Source organism: Erithacus rubecula, assembly GCF_903797595.1.
Source record: "Erithacus rubecula genome assembly, chromosome: Z".
In the NCBI taxonomy this organism is placed as follows: Eukaryota; Metazoa; Chordata; class Aves; order Passeriformes; family Muscicapidae; genus Erithacus; species Erithacus rubecula.
The window spans coordinates 31,067,503-31,085,487 of NC_136661.1; the positions used below are offsets into that span (position 1 = coordinate 31,067,503).

General features: G+C 41.7%; 1 protein-coding gene across 6 annotated transcripts in view; it reads right to left on the bottom strand.

The window, feature by feature from the left end:
- The window catches only part of DYM (dymeclin), a 210,659-nt gene extending 196,309 nt beyond the window's left edge, over positions 1–14,350 (bottom strand). For 2 of the 6 annotated variants that reach the window (XM_079330337.1, XM_079330336.1), the window contains exons 1-2: positions 14,233–14,350; positions 3,018–3,195 (exon numbers count right to left, since the gene is read on the bottom strand). In XM_079330337.1, the coding sequence (XP_079186463.1) occupies positions 3,018–3,157 (140 nt within the window). In that variant the 5' untranslated portion in view covers positions 3,158–3,195; positions 14,233–14,350. The remainder of the gene's footprint in view (positions 1–3,017; positions 3,196–14,232) is intronic. The other 4 variants (XM_079330339.1, XM_079330338.1, XM_079330340.1 and 1 more) reach the window with 3 other exon arrangements.
- Positions 14,351–17,985: the final 3,635 nt, after the last annotated feature.

The following is a 17,985-nucleotide window of genomic DNA, read 5'->3' on the forward strand; positions in this document are numbered from 1 at the left end:
TGCCAGAATTGTTTTGCGGTGCCAAGCTATGAATCACCATAGGGAATTATCTTGGCTGAAAAAATAAACACTTCTGCTGTGTTTTCCAGATAGATTAGCTCCTGATTAAACTCACAGAAGAACAAAATAAACACTGGAAGAGATAGTGAAAGGGCAAGAGCATCTTGCATCAATGTTGCTGACAGAGATACAGCAACTTTGCAGTCGGCAGCACTGGTATTTGGCAAACTTTATTCTATATGGAAAGCTACCTTGTGCTTTTTTACAGAAACAGACCAAAAACTCAGCAGGATTGAAAAAATAAAACCGAGTAAAGAAGGCATGGCTAAGGAAATGAGAAATGCTAAACAATTTCACAAGGAACTAGAAAAAGAGAGAGTAACACATTCAGTCAGGTAGAGGTCAGAAAAAAAAAAAAACAAGGAGAGAAGATGAGGCATGGATAAAAGGAGGAAGAGATCAACCAAACTGAAAGGGGAAAGAGAGAAAAGCAAAACAAGGACAAATAAAGAAAAACAAAGCGCCAAGACACACAAATCGTAAGAAAATTAAGACAGCAGAGCACAGAGTGGTGCTGTTTTAAGATTTGGTATCATGTCTTCATGTTTCTTGGAGCAGCAAGACATTAATTCCCCATCTCTCAAGCCAAGGCACAAAGACTACTGTTCCACAGAAGACACCTGGGATCTGCAGTACCCAGACTAACTTGGAACAGTTTCTGTAAAGCAAAGCACTACTCAAAGTTCCCAACTAGGAAAAGCATACATGGGAAAGTGTTAAAATCCCCACAGACTTTATTACACATACAGGTTCGTATTTCCCATGGAAGTCTTCCTCGCAGATACTGTTGCCTTGCTACGGCCAAGGCTTCTTGCCAACAAGATAAATTTGTTGGTGAAAGGAGTAAATGTACCCCGGCCCCATCACTTCCCTACTTTGCTGCCTTTTGCTTGGATAATTTGGGTTTGGCTGAATGCTTTTCCTACCAACATGACTTTTTCTATCACCTTCTTTCCTAATGTTTTTCTCTGCCTCCTCCCCTATGGTACTGACATATGTAGAACAGAATTATTTCCAAAGCAGCATCAGAGAAAACAGCCCTCTTCTCCCTGGGGACTCAGTCCCATCTTAGCAAAAATTTCAGGGAACAGATCTTTTACTCTGAAGTATCACCAAGTGCAAGCAGAAAAAAACAGCACAAAACACTTAGCTCCCAATAACACTTGCAAACAAGTCACTAGTTTCGCAACAGACAACTGGAAAAAGTAAATTTAAAAAGAGAAGAAAACTGCAAAACTCTGTTCTGTATGACAGGTGAAAACTGGCTCCTTCCCACAAATGACAAGCAAGCATCTTGCTCCTGACACTTAAACCTCATTAAAAAAAGAGTTAACTTGGTAATTTGGAAGATTTCAATCTCAGAAATTGACATTGACCTCTATTGTTACATTCCTGCAGGCAAGGTTATCTGATATAGACAAATGCTGAGGGTGCTGTGCAGCCAACATCATCTGATTTCACTTGCCAATGGTTGTCTCAGGTAGATGCAACCAAATGGGAAATTTCTATTTCCTTCCAAGCTAAGCTGCAGAAAAGATACCTCTAAAAATATTTCTGCTCTAGCTCCCAGGCAAGAGCACCATCTGGTGTTCAGCTAATTAAAGCTTTCAACCTGTGTTTGGGTAATTTTATTGGACTGATTGTCTTTTTAATTATGTTTCTTTCTTGAGGTTTTTTTTTTTGTTTGGTTAGGTTTTTGCTTTGTTGATTTGGCAGAGTTTAAGCAAATTTACTCTGCACTGGATCTGAATTTCATGAAACACAGATAAAAAAGCTGCAAAACAAGATAAGAAAAACTTAACTTTCACAGGGGAACGAAGGAAAACAGAACAACCAAAAGAAATAGGGTTTTACATGTAATTATTCCTCCTAAAAAAAACCAAACAACACAGTATAATATATGCTTCTTAGAATAATGTCAATCTTATGGGTAAGCTGTAAATAATTCTTATCTTCAGGGATCTTAGAGGAGAAACAACTGCTTGCTGCTTGCTCACACATTCCCAGTTCTGTACTGCCCTTTATCAGCTTTACAGCCCTCCACAGCACCTCCTCCCTAACCCCTCGCTATTCTCTCAGGCAGAAGGCAAAATACTTCCTCCTCCTCACTCTCTACAAAAATAGCAGCTAGTAAATGCCTCCCAGTTATTTACCTTAACCATTTTCCATTCCAGTTGCCTGAACTTTCACTTACAGAGAAGCACCAGTTTTATGCTGAAAACTGTAAAAACAGTTTAAGCAACACCTGAAGGTATAAATATCAGATTGTTCTTGTAAGACTGATAATCAACATACAGGCCAAAGAATTTAGCAATGGAGTTAGGTTATGGAATTTATAAGAAGTTAAATTCTCTATTTCTGGAGATGTGCTATGGATCCTACAAAAAATACTGGTTTTATTTATAGCCACACCACTTTCTGGAATGAAAAGGCATTCAAAGCTTGAACTGTAGGTATTTAGAAAATATCTTTATGGAGAATATACACCAAATTTCTTTTTAAAATGCAAAGAGGGTGAAAAAAAAAGCCATACAGACTAAGCAACTCAAAAGCTAACCTACAATTAAATCATGCAAGATTTAATTCACTCTAAATTTAGAGGAAACATCAAATGTTGGAATCTTCAAATCCAGTCAACCCAAATGTTCTACCAAAGGAAAATAAAGCTTTGGAAAACAACAAGGAAAAATGTTTCCCCCCAACACTACAGACCCTATTTCTGATCTTTACCAGGAGAATGAATAGAAATTACAGCTATTATGAAGAAGAAAGAAACACACAGGAATGAAAGAGGTGGTGGAAAACACTTTCAAACTTAGAAACAACAGCATAATTTACACAGGTATTTATTGCTCTGCTACCTAAATGAGGAATTATTAACATAACCACCCATTTGCTTTCAGACTGGTCACTTTTAACAAGGTATTATCAAAGCCAGCTCTTCAACACCTTCTTACCTGTTTGTTGGAGTGGTGAAGCTAAAAGACAGAAGCTGATTCCAGAACGGGTCGTTCTCAGAGATGGGCTCTGATCCTGACAGTTTCTGTAAGTACTCATTTTCTGGAAGCTCACTGATGCTGCTGCTATTTGCTCCCATCTTCTTTATTTGGCAAATGTCTTCCTAAATTTTCATTGCTTTGAGGGAAAAAAAAGAAGAGGAAAAAAACATTTTAAGTCTTTTGTACAAATAAGGAATATGCAGACCCTGAGTTAGCCACTAGTAAAGCTTTAGTTTATCTCTTTGAAAAATTACTGAGATGTAGGAATTGGGCACATAGGAATATATTAGAAAGATTTCCTTTCACCAAACTTTGGACAATAACATCTTTGGTCCAGAAAGATAAAAGCTTCTGTGCTACTACTTCAGTCATCATCCCACTTGCATTTTAATAAGTTTTACTGAGCAAGAGCACTGGAGCACAGTTTTATCAGTAACAAGGCTGCTAGTAATGAGGGAAACTACACAGAATTCACTATTTTAATGGCGGTGTCAAGCTGACATACTGTTCAGAAATATGTTTTCAAACTGAACATGCACGAGATAGAAAATCACTGCTTCTGTAAGGATGTAACTAATCCCTGTGTGCCACCAGTGATCTACACCTTTAAAGTTCCTGTCTTTCCAGAGTAAGCACAGCTCTTATCATGCTGTTATCAAGCAAGCAAAGGTCCTGTGGACCATACATGAATCTCCTGACCTCTCTAAGATAATGTGGGTCCTTCCAGGAAACTATTTCAATGTGGAAAAGTCATAAAATTAACACATCAGAAATACAACTGCTTTTCGATGGGACACTGCAGGAGATGGCACTCCAAACCCTCTTACTGTATGCATGTGTTGTGCTTGATCTGTGTGAAGAATGAGAAGCTTTAAATTCTTCATGCTGCTTCTCATCTTTGTAAAGAATCTAATTAGGGAAAGAGAACCACAGCAATGCTATCAACTAAGTGCCAGGTATGATCCCAAGCACCTCATATCTTTACAGGCCATCAACCTCAATAAAATTCCACCATTCAGGATAAAATAACTGATAGGTTTAAAAGTTTGTATGAAAAAAAGGCATCCCATGAAAACAGAAGTATTGTGCAACATTTACTATAACCTAAATACACACTCCTGAGCTGGCATAAGACATAAGAACAGGCACAGCTGTACCAAAAGATGTGTACCAAAACTACTACCCAGCAGCAACTTTTTCCTTGGTTCCTACAAAGATACAGATGCAAAGTATCAGATCCAAGAATCATGACCCTATGATACTCCTAAACTCATCAACTTCACAGCAGCAATTACTTCCAGAAAAGACACTTCTAATAGTTAATATTATTAAAGAGCTGTGTAAATATGAAGAAAGCTTACTAAAAACAAACAAGAGCCGCAATAAAAAGCTGCAACATTAGCAGCCATAGTAGAAGTTCTCTGAAGAATTCATATTTGAGGTTTAGAGCAACTGCACAGTACCCAAATTAAACAACAAGGGGCTAGAACGTCATCTAGAGCAGAATGTAAGATCCATTAAGTAATAAAGAGATCTTTAAAATGTGAAAGCCTAAAAAAACAAAACCAAAACTGAAATTGGTGATTATTTTCCAAATTTTATTTGTAGGAGACTCTACAGGCAGGGACACTTGCACTGGAGCAGGTTGCTCCAAGCCCCATGCAACCTGACGTGTTTGCAACAAATTCAATTCCTGCAAAAGCCAACAACGATCAGCCCTCGACCGATATTTTGACTCCAACCTTGTTCCTGTGCCTTTAAATGTCTTAAAGGCCCTACATTTAAACCTTTATTTCCTGGAGAAAAGACAAGTCTAGTCTCTCTCTGCTTCAAGTTCTCATTCTCTGCTCATTTTTCCAGCCCAATTGCTCCAACACAAACAACTAATGGTGAAGAGAACCAAGAGGCAGCTGGAGCCCTGCCTTCAAATCCCTTCACCTGGAACTATTGAGTTCTCCATGCCAGAGCACTGACAGTGCCCAAAATCCTTAGTATGTTTTCCAAAAATGAGTCACCATATTCTCTGTTTACAAGCTCTCTTACAGCTCACTGCAGCTACCAAATCCCCCCACATCTAAACCACCTTCCCAAAAACATGACAGTAACTAGTTTAAAGCTAATTCTTCAAAAGGAGTCATGCTTGCTTTCCAGATTTCCTATGGCATGCCAGCAGGTTCAACACCATTAAGACAAAATCCAAAACAAAGAGGGCTTTAACAGCAAGTCTTAGCAAAATTGTATTGTCTGTTTTCAGAGTCAGTGTCAAATCACAGTTCCCAAAAACGTGCCCAGTTCCACAGCCATGCTTCCAAGCCATGTGACAAGCTATGGAGCCCCTTGGGAGCCCTCCAGCCCTAATGCCCAGCTGGCTCCTTCCAAACTGCACAGAACATGTTTCACTCCACACACCTCCCCCAAAGCGACAGAAAAATAAGGCATCAGCTGATTATTTTCTCCTCTAAATGAAATAAATATCAAGCCATCCTGACCTGTCAAAATAATCCACCGGTTACCTTGAGCTTTAAATACCTGATAGTAGTCTGCAGATAAGGGGACTTGGCAAGCTTTGACTTCCACTGATTCAAGAGCCGACAAATCCTGGAGCAAACAAACACAGATTTTCTCTCCCTCTTATACCCCAGGTGGTTTCTTTCCTCTCCTACGTACATTACACTCACTACACCCCTCTGAAGTAAAAATCTCAGCAGATTCTACTGATCCATCCTTTGCAGGCACACAAAGCTAACTTCTTCCACCAGAACTTGTGTTATCCCAAAGCTTGATGAAGTGCTCTGCAATGACTTCAAGATAGAGCCCGAGACCTGCAGCCCCCACAATCTGAGCCACAGGCCCTGCTTTACATAAGCAAGACATTTCTGAGGAACTCCAGCCACCAAGTCACCCAGGAAAGAAGTCTCTTCTTTGGAGTTCATAAATATCCCATAGGAAAAACGTCTAAAAATAATTTAAAATAGAACAAAAAGCCCAGCATTTAATTTCCAGCATTTTAACAACATTAACAGATTAATCCCAATATTTTAACTTAGCTGATTATATGCTAGTCATGATCTCAAACACATTTCCAAGACAGCTGCTACCAAATAATACTAAATAAATGGCAGTCACCACCTTAAATAATTTTCAAACATGCTATCAAATGTTTCTTTTAGATACAGCTGCCTTTGGCTGAAAAGATCACTCAAATAAAATGTGTAACCACTTAAATGTCCACACTGTTTTTGATTAAGAGGCACTGCCTCTGTGCCTGTATGCTGGTTAAGACAGCAGAGGTTCAAGTCATTAGATAATATAAAAGGTATGTCAGTACTTGGAACAGATTTACAACAGTATGCTTTAAGCAGTATTTAGAGCATTTATTTATTTATTTATTTATCCACGATTTTTCCCACATGTGAATTTCATAACAGTTCCTACTGCACAGAAAGGTTGCTCCAGGGAATCCCAAAGAAACTGCTAAACACCAGGTTAAACAACTTCTGCTTCCTCACACACTGAAGCAGGACAGCCCCAACAAACATAAAAACACAGGAAATTCCCTTTCACTCCAGGAAAGTCAGTCCTCACTCTAGCAGCAAATTACCAACAAAATCTAATTTCCTTTTCCTTGAAATACACTAAATAAGCAAGTGCATGGTTGATTAAAATAAAATTTTACAAAAAGCCAATCTATTTATTTGCCTCCGCCGCCCAAAAAAAAAAAAAAAAAAAAACTAGACACAACTTACTAGTAACTCACTTAGTTTTACTCAGCATTATTACACCTCCAAAGAATCACAGCCTGGTCTGCAAGAGTCGCTCTCTATTAAATCCAGCATGTTTAGTCCCAGAACTTGGCACCATGATGCAGCAGTAGAGGCTTTAGAGCAACACAAGGGAGTTTGTTTTGCACATCAGGACTCATTCCAATCACAAATTGCTAGGGGTAGGTATAAATCCCAAGTTTACTGTTTCTTCTAGAAGATTTTAGTATTAATCATTAGCAAGGCTTACAATAACACAATTTTTCCTCTGAAAGAAAGTTAAAAGCAATTCAGCAATACACAGTTGCCATGTATGAGTTCCTAAGTGCAACTCAAGGTATAGATGTGTACTGCTGAACTTGGGAAAAAACTTGTCATGTTCTATGTATCTTTTAGTTAAATAAGTTTATCAAAATAATAAGTAATCAAAGTTCCTTTCAGAATTGTATCTCCTAATGGTGTCACAACTTAATTGCTAATGCTGGGATTCTCTCTGTCCTGTACAGCCAGCTGCCTCCTTCCAAAACTATGCTTGCCATGATTGTCTGGCTGAGTCCGCAGATATCTTGAATAATATAGATTACATATAGCTGTGGGATTCTTTTTAAATTACTACTTTAAAGTGTAAGAATTTGAGATGGCCATGCACATGATTTTACAATGTCATCTGAGATCTGGTCTGAGTCTTTAACACAATCCCATGAAAATACCGAAAACATTTTAAAACCTAACAAAAATTTCATTTCTATGCACAGCAGAACTCTGGTTATCTTTACAGTTTGCAGGTTTACGAACTAAAGCAAATGTTTTCTTTCCAAGAAAAGCAGCCACAATCACTGTAAAGATGAGAACATGAGATGTAATGCTGCTCACTCTGTATTGCCAAAGCACTGCACTCAGGTTTTTGGCTGATCCCTATCTGTAGCCAAGAACTGCAATTTTCAGACCATCTTTCACCCATGAGACATTAAAGCATCCTACAAAATCCAAACATAAAACTTGTCACAGAGTTATGAGACTACTGCAATATATTTACACATAATTCTCCATGCAACAGAAAACACAGAAGAAGATTATCGTATGTGCTGTTCAGCTCCAACACTTGAATTTTACTGTCTGCACAAGATACTTGAATTCTGGCTACTGTTACAGTAACACAGTAATTCCTGTTACAGTCATGTTACAGTAATATTTCATAGATGTATAGAATGGTTGGTGTTGGAAGGAACCTTTAAAAGCCGTCCCATTCCACCCCTTCCATTGGCCACAACACCTTCTACAACCCCAGGCTGCTCCAAGCCCCATCCAGCTCAGCCTGGAACATTTCCATTGATGGGGCAGACACAATTTCTCTGAGCAACTTTGCAGCCCTACAGGCACGTTAAGTGTTTATTTACCCACACTGCTTGGGGAATTGTTTTGGGGAAGTTTTGGTGCTGATAATAAAGACTGAAAATAAAAAAACAATAAATGAGATTGTATCTTTCTACAAAGACAAAAAGCTATGCAAATACTTCATTCATACTCAGAGATCATTCACTAATTTTCACACAAAGATGTAAAAACTGTAAGAATTTTGGTTTCAACAAATAAATTGGTAAGATTTTGCTAAGCAAAACTCATGATGGAGAAATACCTGGTAATGCAAATTCATGCCAGTAAAAGGGATGTTCAGGAAAAAACAATCTTTACAATCCTCAGACATTAGAAATTTTTGCCATTTTAAATCAGAGAAGAGCACCGAAATAGTATTTGTTTTTAAAGCATGCTAATGAGTCAGAATATTCCAGTTATAACTCAATGCTTAGCAATATTCAAACACTATCAAACCACTATTAAAAATTCACTTTCTTGATACACCAGTTAGCCACAACTACGCAGCCTAGGAGATTTCAGAATGGAATAAACGCATCCTTTGTGACCAATTAAAAAAGCTTCCTACTGTTTTTAATTTAATGAGCTACGCATGAAAGATTATTTCTGCTCACTTTACTTTGATTTGTAATTTTTCTCCTCTTTTCTACTGCCTTTTGGCAACCACTCCTTTCTTCAGTTCCTTTTACCCACTCCTTTTACTTTTGCATACTGAAACTGTTCAGACATACACAAAATTCCCTCACCCCCAGAAAAAAACCCCACCAAACCACAAAAAACACAGTCTTATGAGAAGTAGCAGACATGTAAGCTGCTTTTGTGAAAAACACAAAGTAGGTGCTCTTTTAGAGAACATGATTGACCATGACAGGCTCTGTCTTTGCAGCCTGGGGGCTAGTACTGTCTTCCATAGTTTTCTAGATAATCCTGTGTTTCTCTTCTGCCCACTGTTTTTCAGACACTGCCAAGTTTGATGGCTACTGATACAACCCTCTGACCTATCTTTGCATCAGCCCAGCACACTAACTATTCACCAGGTACCAAAACATCTTCCCGCCAAGCTCAGCACATCAGTACAGAAACACTTTTGGATGGCAGCAAGAAATGCAACAGAAGTATGAAGAGGTCCCCACAATGCCTAAGAACAAGAACAATACAATAAAAAAACCCCTCTTAAGGTCTTTAGGCAGCTTTCAACATAAATTATCTGACTTGCTCACTGTTTACTCAGCTGGGTGAACAAACACAGCATCTCTTTGGGTTCTCCTGCTGTTCTAGAGCCTTTCCCTTGCACAGTAAGAATCTGAATTGAGCAGCAGTGCAGTGACATCAGTATAGTCCTTCCGGGTTCCACTGAAGCCTGAGAGTCTTGCACGTAGCAGAAGTGATTAATCTTGATAGATTTACTGCAGGCAAAGAAGGCCCCTCACAGGGAAGGCAAGCAGCTGAAAAAAACGAGTGACGATGCTGTATTTTCTGCTCCACTTCCTTTTCCACAATATTTTCGTGGGAGTCAGTCATCAATAAAAGCCTAATTCTGAAGAGCACAATCTGCTTCCTTCATGTCCCACCTACAGGACAGTTGTTCTGCTCACAGCTGAAGAAGGGATTTTTCAAAACCTTCATGGTGAGGCAGAGTATTTCAAGCAGAAGAATTCGTATGTGAGTGAGCCCGGATGTTGTGGTGCTTCCCCAAACTGCTCAACAAGGGATGCTATTGTCTTTGACAGCTCACCCTACACAGTTTGTCACACTTTATTAAAGTGTTCTGAAAGGAGGTGACAGAAAAACGAAAACTTAAATTCCATAAATGAGACTGAGATATACCAATCGTGTTTCTCAATGCCATCTCAGAGAACTAACACATTTTCATACACTCTATAATCTCTAACCTACAGGTTACTGGTGATCCACTCTGCTAATTTCTGACCACCAAATGGAACAATTTTGATAAGCAGATATCCACTGACTAATCTCAAAGTACCTTATTTCAAGTGAACTACTAGTCACCTTCATAGGTCACCTTCAAAGCCATGTCCTGAACTGGAACTACTGACTCACAGGAGGACAAAAACAACCTTGCTCAAGTTGCTTTTTCTCTAAAGTTACAAGACATCAAAAATAATTTACACAAAAATGCCATTCCAACCTTTTGCCTTACAACAGACACTTCTGATACTGAGTGCACTAAAAAATATTAAATGTTATGTGATGGCCCAAAACACCAATAAGCAAATACAGGCTTGTGGCAAATTAAACCCCAAAATTAGTATATTTCCACCCAACATGTACTGGCCTTTCCATTAGCACATGCCCAGGAGTGACACAGCTAATCTAATGAAGCTTTCTGTCCTCCATCCCCTCAGTCACCATGTGCTGTCAGGGCAGGGCAGCAGGTACATGGCAAACCTCTTGAGGGAGCTTTTGCTGAATCCTGAACGTGAAACACCTTTCTGTTCAGAAGTTCTGAGAGCTCCTATTGAACTTTACAGGTAAATAAGCATTTACAGCATTTAAGGACTTCTTTGTCCAATTTATGCACCAAAACACATCTCTAGTCCACTAATACAAAATCCCTCAAGGTCAATTAGGGAGCCCTCAATTATGCTCATTTCAGTTTACACTCCCACACCAAAACACAATACTTGTGTATCTCCCTGAAGGTTCAAAAGCCTCTCAATATATAAAATTTGACAGGAGTTAATGAAATTTAAAGCTACAAAAACATAAAGACAACCTTTCTGTTGAAATTCCTATGTAATAAGTTATTAAATAAGTACAGCACTAAGCCTGCCAATCTGAGAGTAGAATCCCAGCCTCAGTTTTACAGAAACATCCTGACACAGAGGGGAGGAGAGCTGGTGTGGTGGCAATTATGAAAAAATTTAATTCCAAAAAAAGATACCTCTATCCATCCTCTTGCATTCCAACACACCAAGAACAGGTCAGCACTCAAACACAGCTAGCATTTTTCGGAGTACATGCAGAAATAAATTCTTTAATCCAATCAGTAAACACTGTCAAAAGGGAAGAAGGCTGGGTCAAGCACACCTTGTAATTTCTGTGTAAAAGGCTCTACACCTGTTACAAAACTATTACAGGTAAATAACACATTTTTCAAAAGTTTCAAGAAGTGAAAATTCAAATACTATCTCCACTCTCTGCAGTGGGCAGGTATTTCTGTAAAGGTTTTGTTTGCTCTCACCAGTGAGATTCCTGCTGCCAGCCAGGACAGGTGTGCTGGAACTATAAAATGAGAATGACACATTGAACTTTAAACAAGAATATCAAAGGGATATGGAGCTTAAAAAAATAAGACAAATCAAGAATATGCACAACCCATACTGAAACCTGCCTTCACAGATTAAGAACATACAGCACATCAGAAGCAACATTGCTAGTTTCACCTTATCTTCCTGCAGTGGCCAAAAAAAGACTTTTATTACCACCAAAACAGCAATGTTTTTTAAAAACTGTTTTACACAAACTCCCTGATAATCTGTGATGAATTACAGTGTCAGAAATTTTGTTCCATATGAGAAGGCTCTGATGAATTTGTCCCTTCTCTCTATTAAAAAAAAAAAAAAAAAAACAAAAAAAACCCAAACAAACCCTCAGTATATCTACCTAAAAAAAATCAATTTATAGTAATTTATTGTTTCTACCACCATTGAGATGGACAGCTCTGTTGGATATGATACAAGCCAGACTAAACCTAGCCTGATTTAATAAATCAAGTAGCTTCTATATGGAAAAGATGTTAAGATTACTGTTACACACATGTATTTCCTCCCTATTTCATTATCAGATGTAAGTAACACCTGCCTAAAGGCCAAAGTAATGTTTCAAAAAGCTAATTCAAACATCATTTAAGCTTCAAACAGATACTCAGATTTTCATTAAAAGACCTGCATTTGTTTCATTATTAGTATATTTTGCTATATTTCAAAGCTTATATATCTATTTTGGTATCTGTGCTCTTCCACATTAACCATATTTTTGGAACAGGATTATTTGTCTTTGTTTTTGAAGTTTCTCACAGCTAAAGATCTAACTACAGCATTAAAAAGCATGTTATGCAGAAAGATAAATCTGCTCTGTATCTGTAATAATTTTATATTATATTACACATTGTGATTTATATCACCTATCTTCAGGATCAACTGCAAATTAAATTATACTTGCCAGGGTGTGGGATTACTTCAAGGTGCAATAGACTTCCCACTCTAGAGAATACACTTTGAAAAATACTGTTAAAATTATTAATCATCTGCTGTGGCATCAGTTCAGCAGCCACCAAACAGGATTTCGTACTTTTAGTGACTTTTGTCAGCCATCAGCATGTTAAAAACAACATCTTAAAAACACAGCATGACAGAAAATGCCAGAGGGCAGGGCTGGCTGGGATATTGGGGAGGAATTGCTGGCTGGGAGGGTGGGCAGGGCTGGCACAGGGTGCCCAGAGCAGCTGTGGCTGCCCCTGCATCCCTGGCAGTGCCCAAGGCCAGGCTGGATGGGAATTGGAGCAATTTGGGACAGTGGAAGGTGTCCCTGCCCATGGCAAGCATTGGCACTGGATGATCCTTAAGGTCCTTTCCCACCCAAACCAGTCTGGGATTCTACAGTCTCTGAATTTTCCTCTTAATCTGATAAAATCATTGGAAGGAAGCACCAGATCCATCCAATTTGCTACTAAGTATTTATTTCACTGATTTCGCAGGATATATGAGGAATTAGAAGCTCTGCTAGTAAAACATCAGCACAGGGCTGTAAGAGGAGGAGCAGAGAGATGCTTCAGCCAGGTGACAGTGCTGAGCTGGGTCCATCATTCCCCGGGCTGTCCACGGGCCCCTGCTGATGCAGCAGCAGTGGAAAGAGAAAACAGCCCATGGAAATGACAGCAGGAGGCTCTCCCAAGCTCCTGGCAATCTAAGGAGCAATGGCAATTTTCTAGTTGGCCCAGCTGGAGCACCTTGAACGTTTTTCAGTTGGGAATTGACACAGTGTGGGATTACACAACCCTGCATTGGGACACTGGACTCAACCACCCAGGAGCTTCCTTCCACTCCCATGCACTTCAAAAGTGATCTGTGATGGAAATATCAACAGCTTACTTACTTCTACAAATACCTACAACGATTACAACTGCAGCCCAGCACATTATCCCTCAGCACAGGAGAGGGGAAAAAAATCAGATTACAGCCCCATGAACTCCCTACGCCCAGCACAGGAGATTAAAAAGAATAAATAAACAAACAACCAGCACTTGGCATGAAGGCATATGAGGTAATACAAAGCCTGGCAACTAAGAGAAGATACCAATTCAATTCTAAGCTAAAATATGCCTCGCTTTTGATAAATATCATCATGCATAAGTATGAAAACAATGTGGTAGGAGTGAAGAGGCAGAGTGAGCCCCAGCAGACCTGAGATGCTGCAGAGGAATAGAAAAGCCTCTGCTTCTCAAGAACAGGATAGAAAATGAATCAATTCGGCATCTAGCCATGAACGACAAATATCATTAAGAGCACATAACAAAATACGGGTACGAATCTCTGGCTTTCCGGTCCTAGGCGCATTTAAAGGGACACAGGGACATCCCAGGACCCTGAGGGATCACAGGATCCTTGTAAGTGAGCACTAAGGGTCTGGGTAAAGGGACACGGCCACATTCTGAGAACCCTGGCAGGGATCCCTGCATCTCTAAGGGACACAAGGACATCCAAGGGAGCCAGCGAGGGATCGATTCCTGGATCCCGAAGGGCGACAGGTACAGCCCGGGGACCTTGTGAGGGATCTCTGGAGATGCCCCAGCCCGGGCAGGGACACAGCGAATGCCAGTGCCCCGGCAACTCTCCGCAGTACCGGTGTCAAATTACGCAAGGCATCCCTCCATCTATCGCGACATAGGCCCGCGCCACGAGGGGACGGTGACGTCGGGGTAACCGGGGGATCTCGGGGGCCCCTTTCGGAGCCAGCGGCCGCCGGTTCCGCCCGTCGCCCGTGCCCCTCGAAGACACCGCCGAGGCCGCGCTTACCGTCCGTGTCCTGGGCCCGAGCTCGGCGGCGGGGTCGCTGGCGGGGGTGCCTCGGCCGGTGCCGCTCCCGGGTCCCCTCACGGCCCCTCACGGTCCCCGCCCGCCTCCACGTCGCCGGCGCGGCCCCGCTGCGCGTGCGCGAAACCCGCGCGGGGCGGCGCGCAGAGCACCACGGGAGTTGTAGTTCCTGACGGGTAGGGCGACCATGACACCCCCGTGCCCTGGGCTGATCCCCCAGCGTGGGCAGCAGGGCAGGGGGGATTCTGCCCCTGTGCCCCTGTGCCCAGGTGAGACCCCACCTGCAGAGCTGCTCCAGCCCTGGGCTCCAGCAGCACAAGGAGGTGGAGCTGCTGCAGCCAGTGCAGAGGAGGCAGGAGATGCTGCAGGGCTGGAGCCCCTCTGCTCTGGAGCCAGGCTGGCAGAGCTGGGGGTGCTCAGCTGCACAGAGAAGGCTCCAGGGAGAGCTCAGAGCCCCTGGCAGGGCCTGAAGGGGCTCCAGGAGAGCTGCACAGGGACTGGGGACAAGGCAGGGACAGGACACAGGCAATGGCTCCCAGTGCCAGAGGGCAGGGCTGGCTGGGATATTGGGGAGGAATTGCTGGCTGGGAGGGTGGGCAGGGCTGGCACAGGGTGCCCAGAGCAGCTGTGGCTGCCCCTGCATCCCTGGCAGTGCCCAGGGCCAGGCTGGATGGGAATTGGAACAGCCTGGGACAGTGGAAGGTGTCCCTGCCATGGCAGGAGTGGCACTGGATGAGCTTTGAGGTCCCTTCCAACCCAAACCATTATGATTCTCCACTCTGCATCCCACATTTTCAACGGGACATGAGGTAATGGGACCAACAGTGAATGTCTGAGGTAGGAGGATTTACCAGGCCACATCCTGCCCTTGTGTTTCTCCAAATCATTTCTTCCCCAAGGATAACCTCTGAAGTGGGGTTTGTGCCATCACCTGCAGCTTCCAAGGCACCCGTTGGCTCCGTAGAAGGGAAACCCTTCCCAGCATAATCCTGACTTTATTCCCACATTCCTCATGGTGTGTGACAGCAAATCCCCAGCCAAGCTCTCACCCATCCCTGTGCCTGGGCTGTGCATTCCAGCAGCACCTCTGCAGACACATCTGCAACCCTGCAGACACAGCTGCAACCCTGCAGACACAGCTGCAACCCTGCAGACACATCTGCAAACCTGCAGACACATCTGCAACCCTGCAGACACAGCTGCAAACCTGCAAACACATCTGCAACGCTGCAGACACAGCTGCAACCCTGCAGACACATCTGCAAACCTGCAGACACATGTGCAAACCAGCAGACACAGCTGCAAACCTGCAGACACAGCTGCAAACCTGCAAACACATCTGCAACCCTGCAGACACATCTGCAAACCTGCAAACACATCTGCAACCCTGCAGACACAGCTGCAACCCTGCAGACACATCTGCAAACCTGCAGACACATGTGCAAACCAGCAGACACAGCTGCAAACCTGCAGACACATCTGCAACCCTGCAGACACATCTGCAAACCTGCAGACACATCTGCAAACCTGCAGACACAGCTGGGGTGTAGCCCTGAGTCCCCATTGCCACGGCACAGGGACACTCCTGGCGTGGCCTGGGCTCACACAGAGCTCCATGAGAACAGCTGTGGGCCCATGATGCCTTAAGTTTTTAGTTTTTCTGCTCTGCTTGGGTGTGTTTTTCTGCTCTGCTTGGGTGGTGAAGGCAAAACTGTCCTATTCCAGCTGAGGACTCAAGGACAATCTCTTCAAACTTCAGGCCCTAAGCATAAATAGCATGAAAAGAAGAGGGCAGGCAAGAAAGCAAAGAGGATGAAACTTCATTATTTGAGGTTATTAATTGGACAGTTGATTTCTGCAAGCAAATGGACTAAAACCTATAAAAATGTGAGATCTTGTGGCCAAACCCTCTTTTGCTTCCATTTTGGAGCCATCCAGGCAGGACCACGACTGTGGCACTGGCACTGCCAGGGTGTGACCTTTGAAAGCCTCTCAGAAAATATCCATTTTATTCCTCCTAACTCTATGTGGCCCCTGTTCCAGCTCCTCTAGGCATCACACAGAGCTGGTGCACCATGTGCCAAAAATAAAGGTTTTTTAGAGCAATCCCCATGCCCAAAACAAGCATTGCTACTGCTGTGGGTGCATAAACACATTATTCACAACATGTCAGTTTATGTTTTGCTGTCATCCCAAAGCCAGGCTGGGCAGGGCTTGGAACAACCTGGGATAGTGAAAGGTGTCCCTGCCCATGGCAGGGGTGGAACAGGATGAGATTTAAGGCCCCATCCAACCCAACCCATTCTGTGATTCTAAAACAGTGAAATAAAGATACAGCAGTACCATCTAAAAGCATTTCTAGCAGAAAAGAATCACCATGGCAAATGTGGCCTTCTAGACCTCTTCAATTAAATTACTGCACCAGGTTCAATGAAAATAGGGATAATGGCAGTCTGCTGCAACCGAAATATGATTTGGTTCAGCAAGCATGCTCTAACAGTCAGAAAACTGCACAAAGAAGATAATCCCTTCTTCCATATCTTAGACAATTTAATGAAACAGAATTATTTCTCACTGAAGGAGGTTTTAGTTAATCTAAGTGTAAATTAAATTTCTCTTCATTTCCTTTACCTCCAAAGCCACCATTCTTTCAGCAATAATATTCATTGTACAGAAATAATGAAGGAATTGAGGATTGAACCTCAGCAGCATGTCCAACAGATCCCAGAATTCTGAAGAATTCCCAGAATTGCTAGGATACAACTGCTACATCTGGGTAATAACAGCATAACATGTTACTGTCATCAGAATTTATCTTCAGTTTTGACATTTTTAGCAGCTGATCATGTGCAGTTTAACACACCAGAATTTCCTTTCCTTTCAGGATCAAGCCCATCAAATTAATCAGCAACAAAAAGTTAATTCATTTTTATTTAAGAATTTTTGGTGTATACTTTCATTTTTTAAAAATGTGTTTTTTAATTAACTTCTTGGCATCTAGCAACTTGTGCAGACCAACATACAGAAGGCACCACATCCAATTAAGATATTCTCATTAAGTAAAAAGATACTTGAAATTTGAATAATATTTTTTCAAATATTGTTTTATTGATCTTTACTCAATAGTATTTAAATAAAGCCAGAGAGGTTTAATGCTGAAGAACTTAGGACTAGATTTGCAGTACTTTGGTCCCCTAAAGATGTCAACTCTGAAATTTTCTAAAAATCTTCAGCGTAAATGAATCTGCTGCTTGGTCTAGGAAATTCTGTTAGATATCCATGTGCCACCATCAGGTGCCTAAACCTTTTGTAAATCTTGTTTTTAGCCAGTAATGAGCACATAGGAGTTTTCTCAGTAAAACTCAACTCACTTGATCAATATTATTCCCTCACAGGAGGATTTCCTTAATTCCTGTCTGCTTATTTTTCTTAAAGAGGGCTTAGAGCACTCCTGTGCATCCCAGCATCTCATGAACTCTGGCCCAGCCTTGGGCTTTTGCTTTCACTTGATTTTTATTTAACTATTCACAACACAACAGGATTATTGACTTAGTCTTGAAAAAGAATAGGGGCAGGAGAGTTACAACACAAATCTCCTGACAGGACTTCCAGTGAAGTGCTTCATACTGAAAGTTTTCTGGTGTAGGTTGCTCACTATAGGGTTTAACTGCAGCTAATAAAAGCAATGGAACACCATTCCAGAGACCATAAACATGTAATCTTATTTGCTTTATC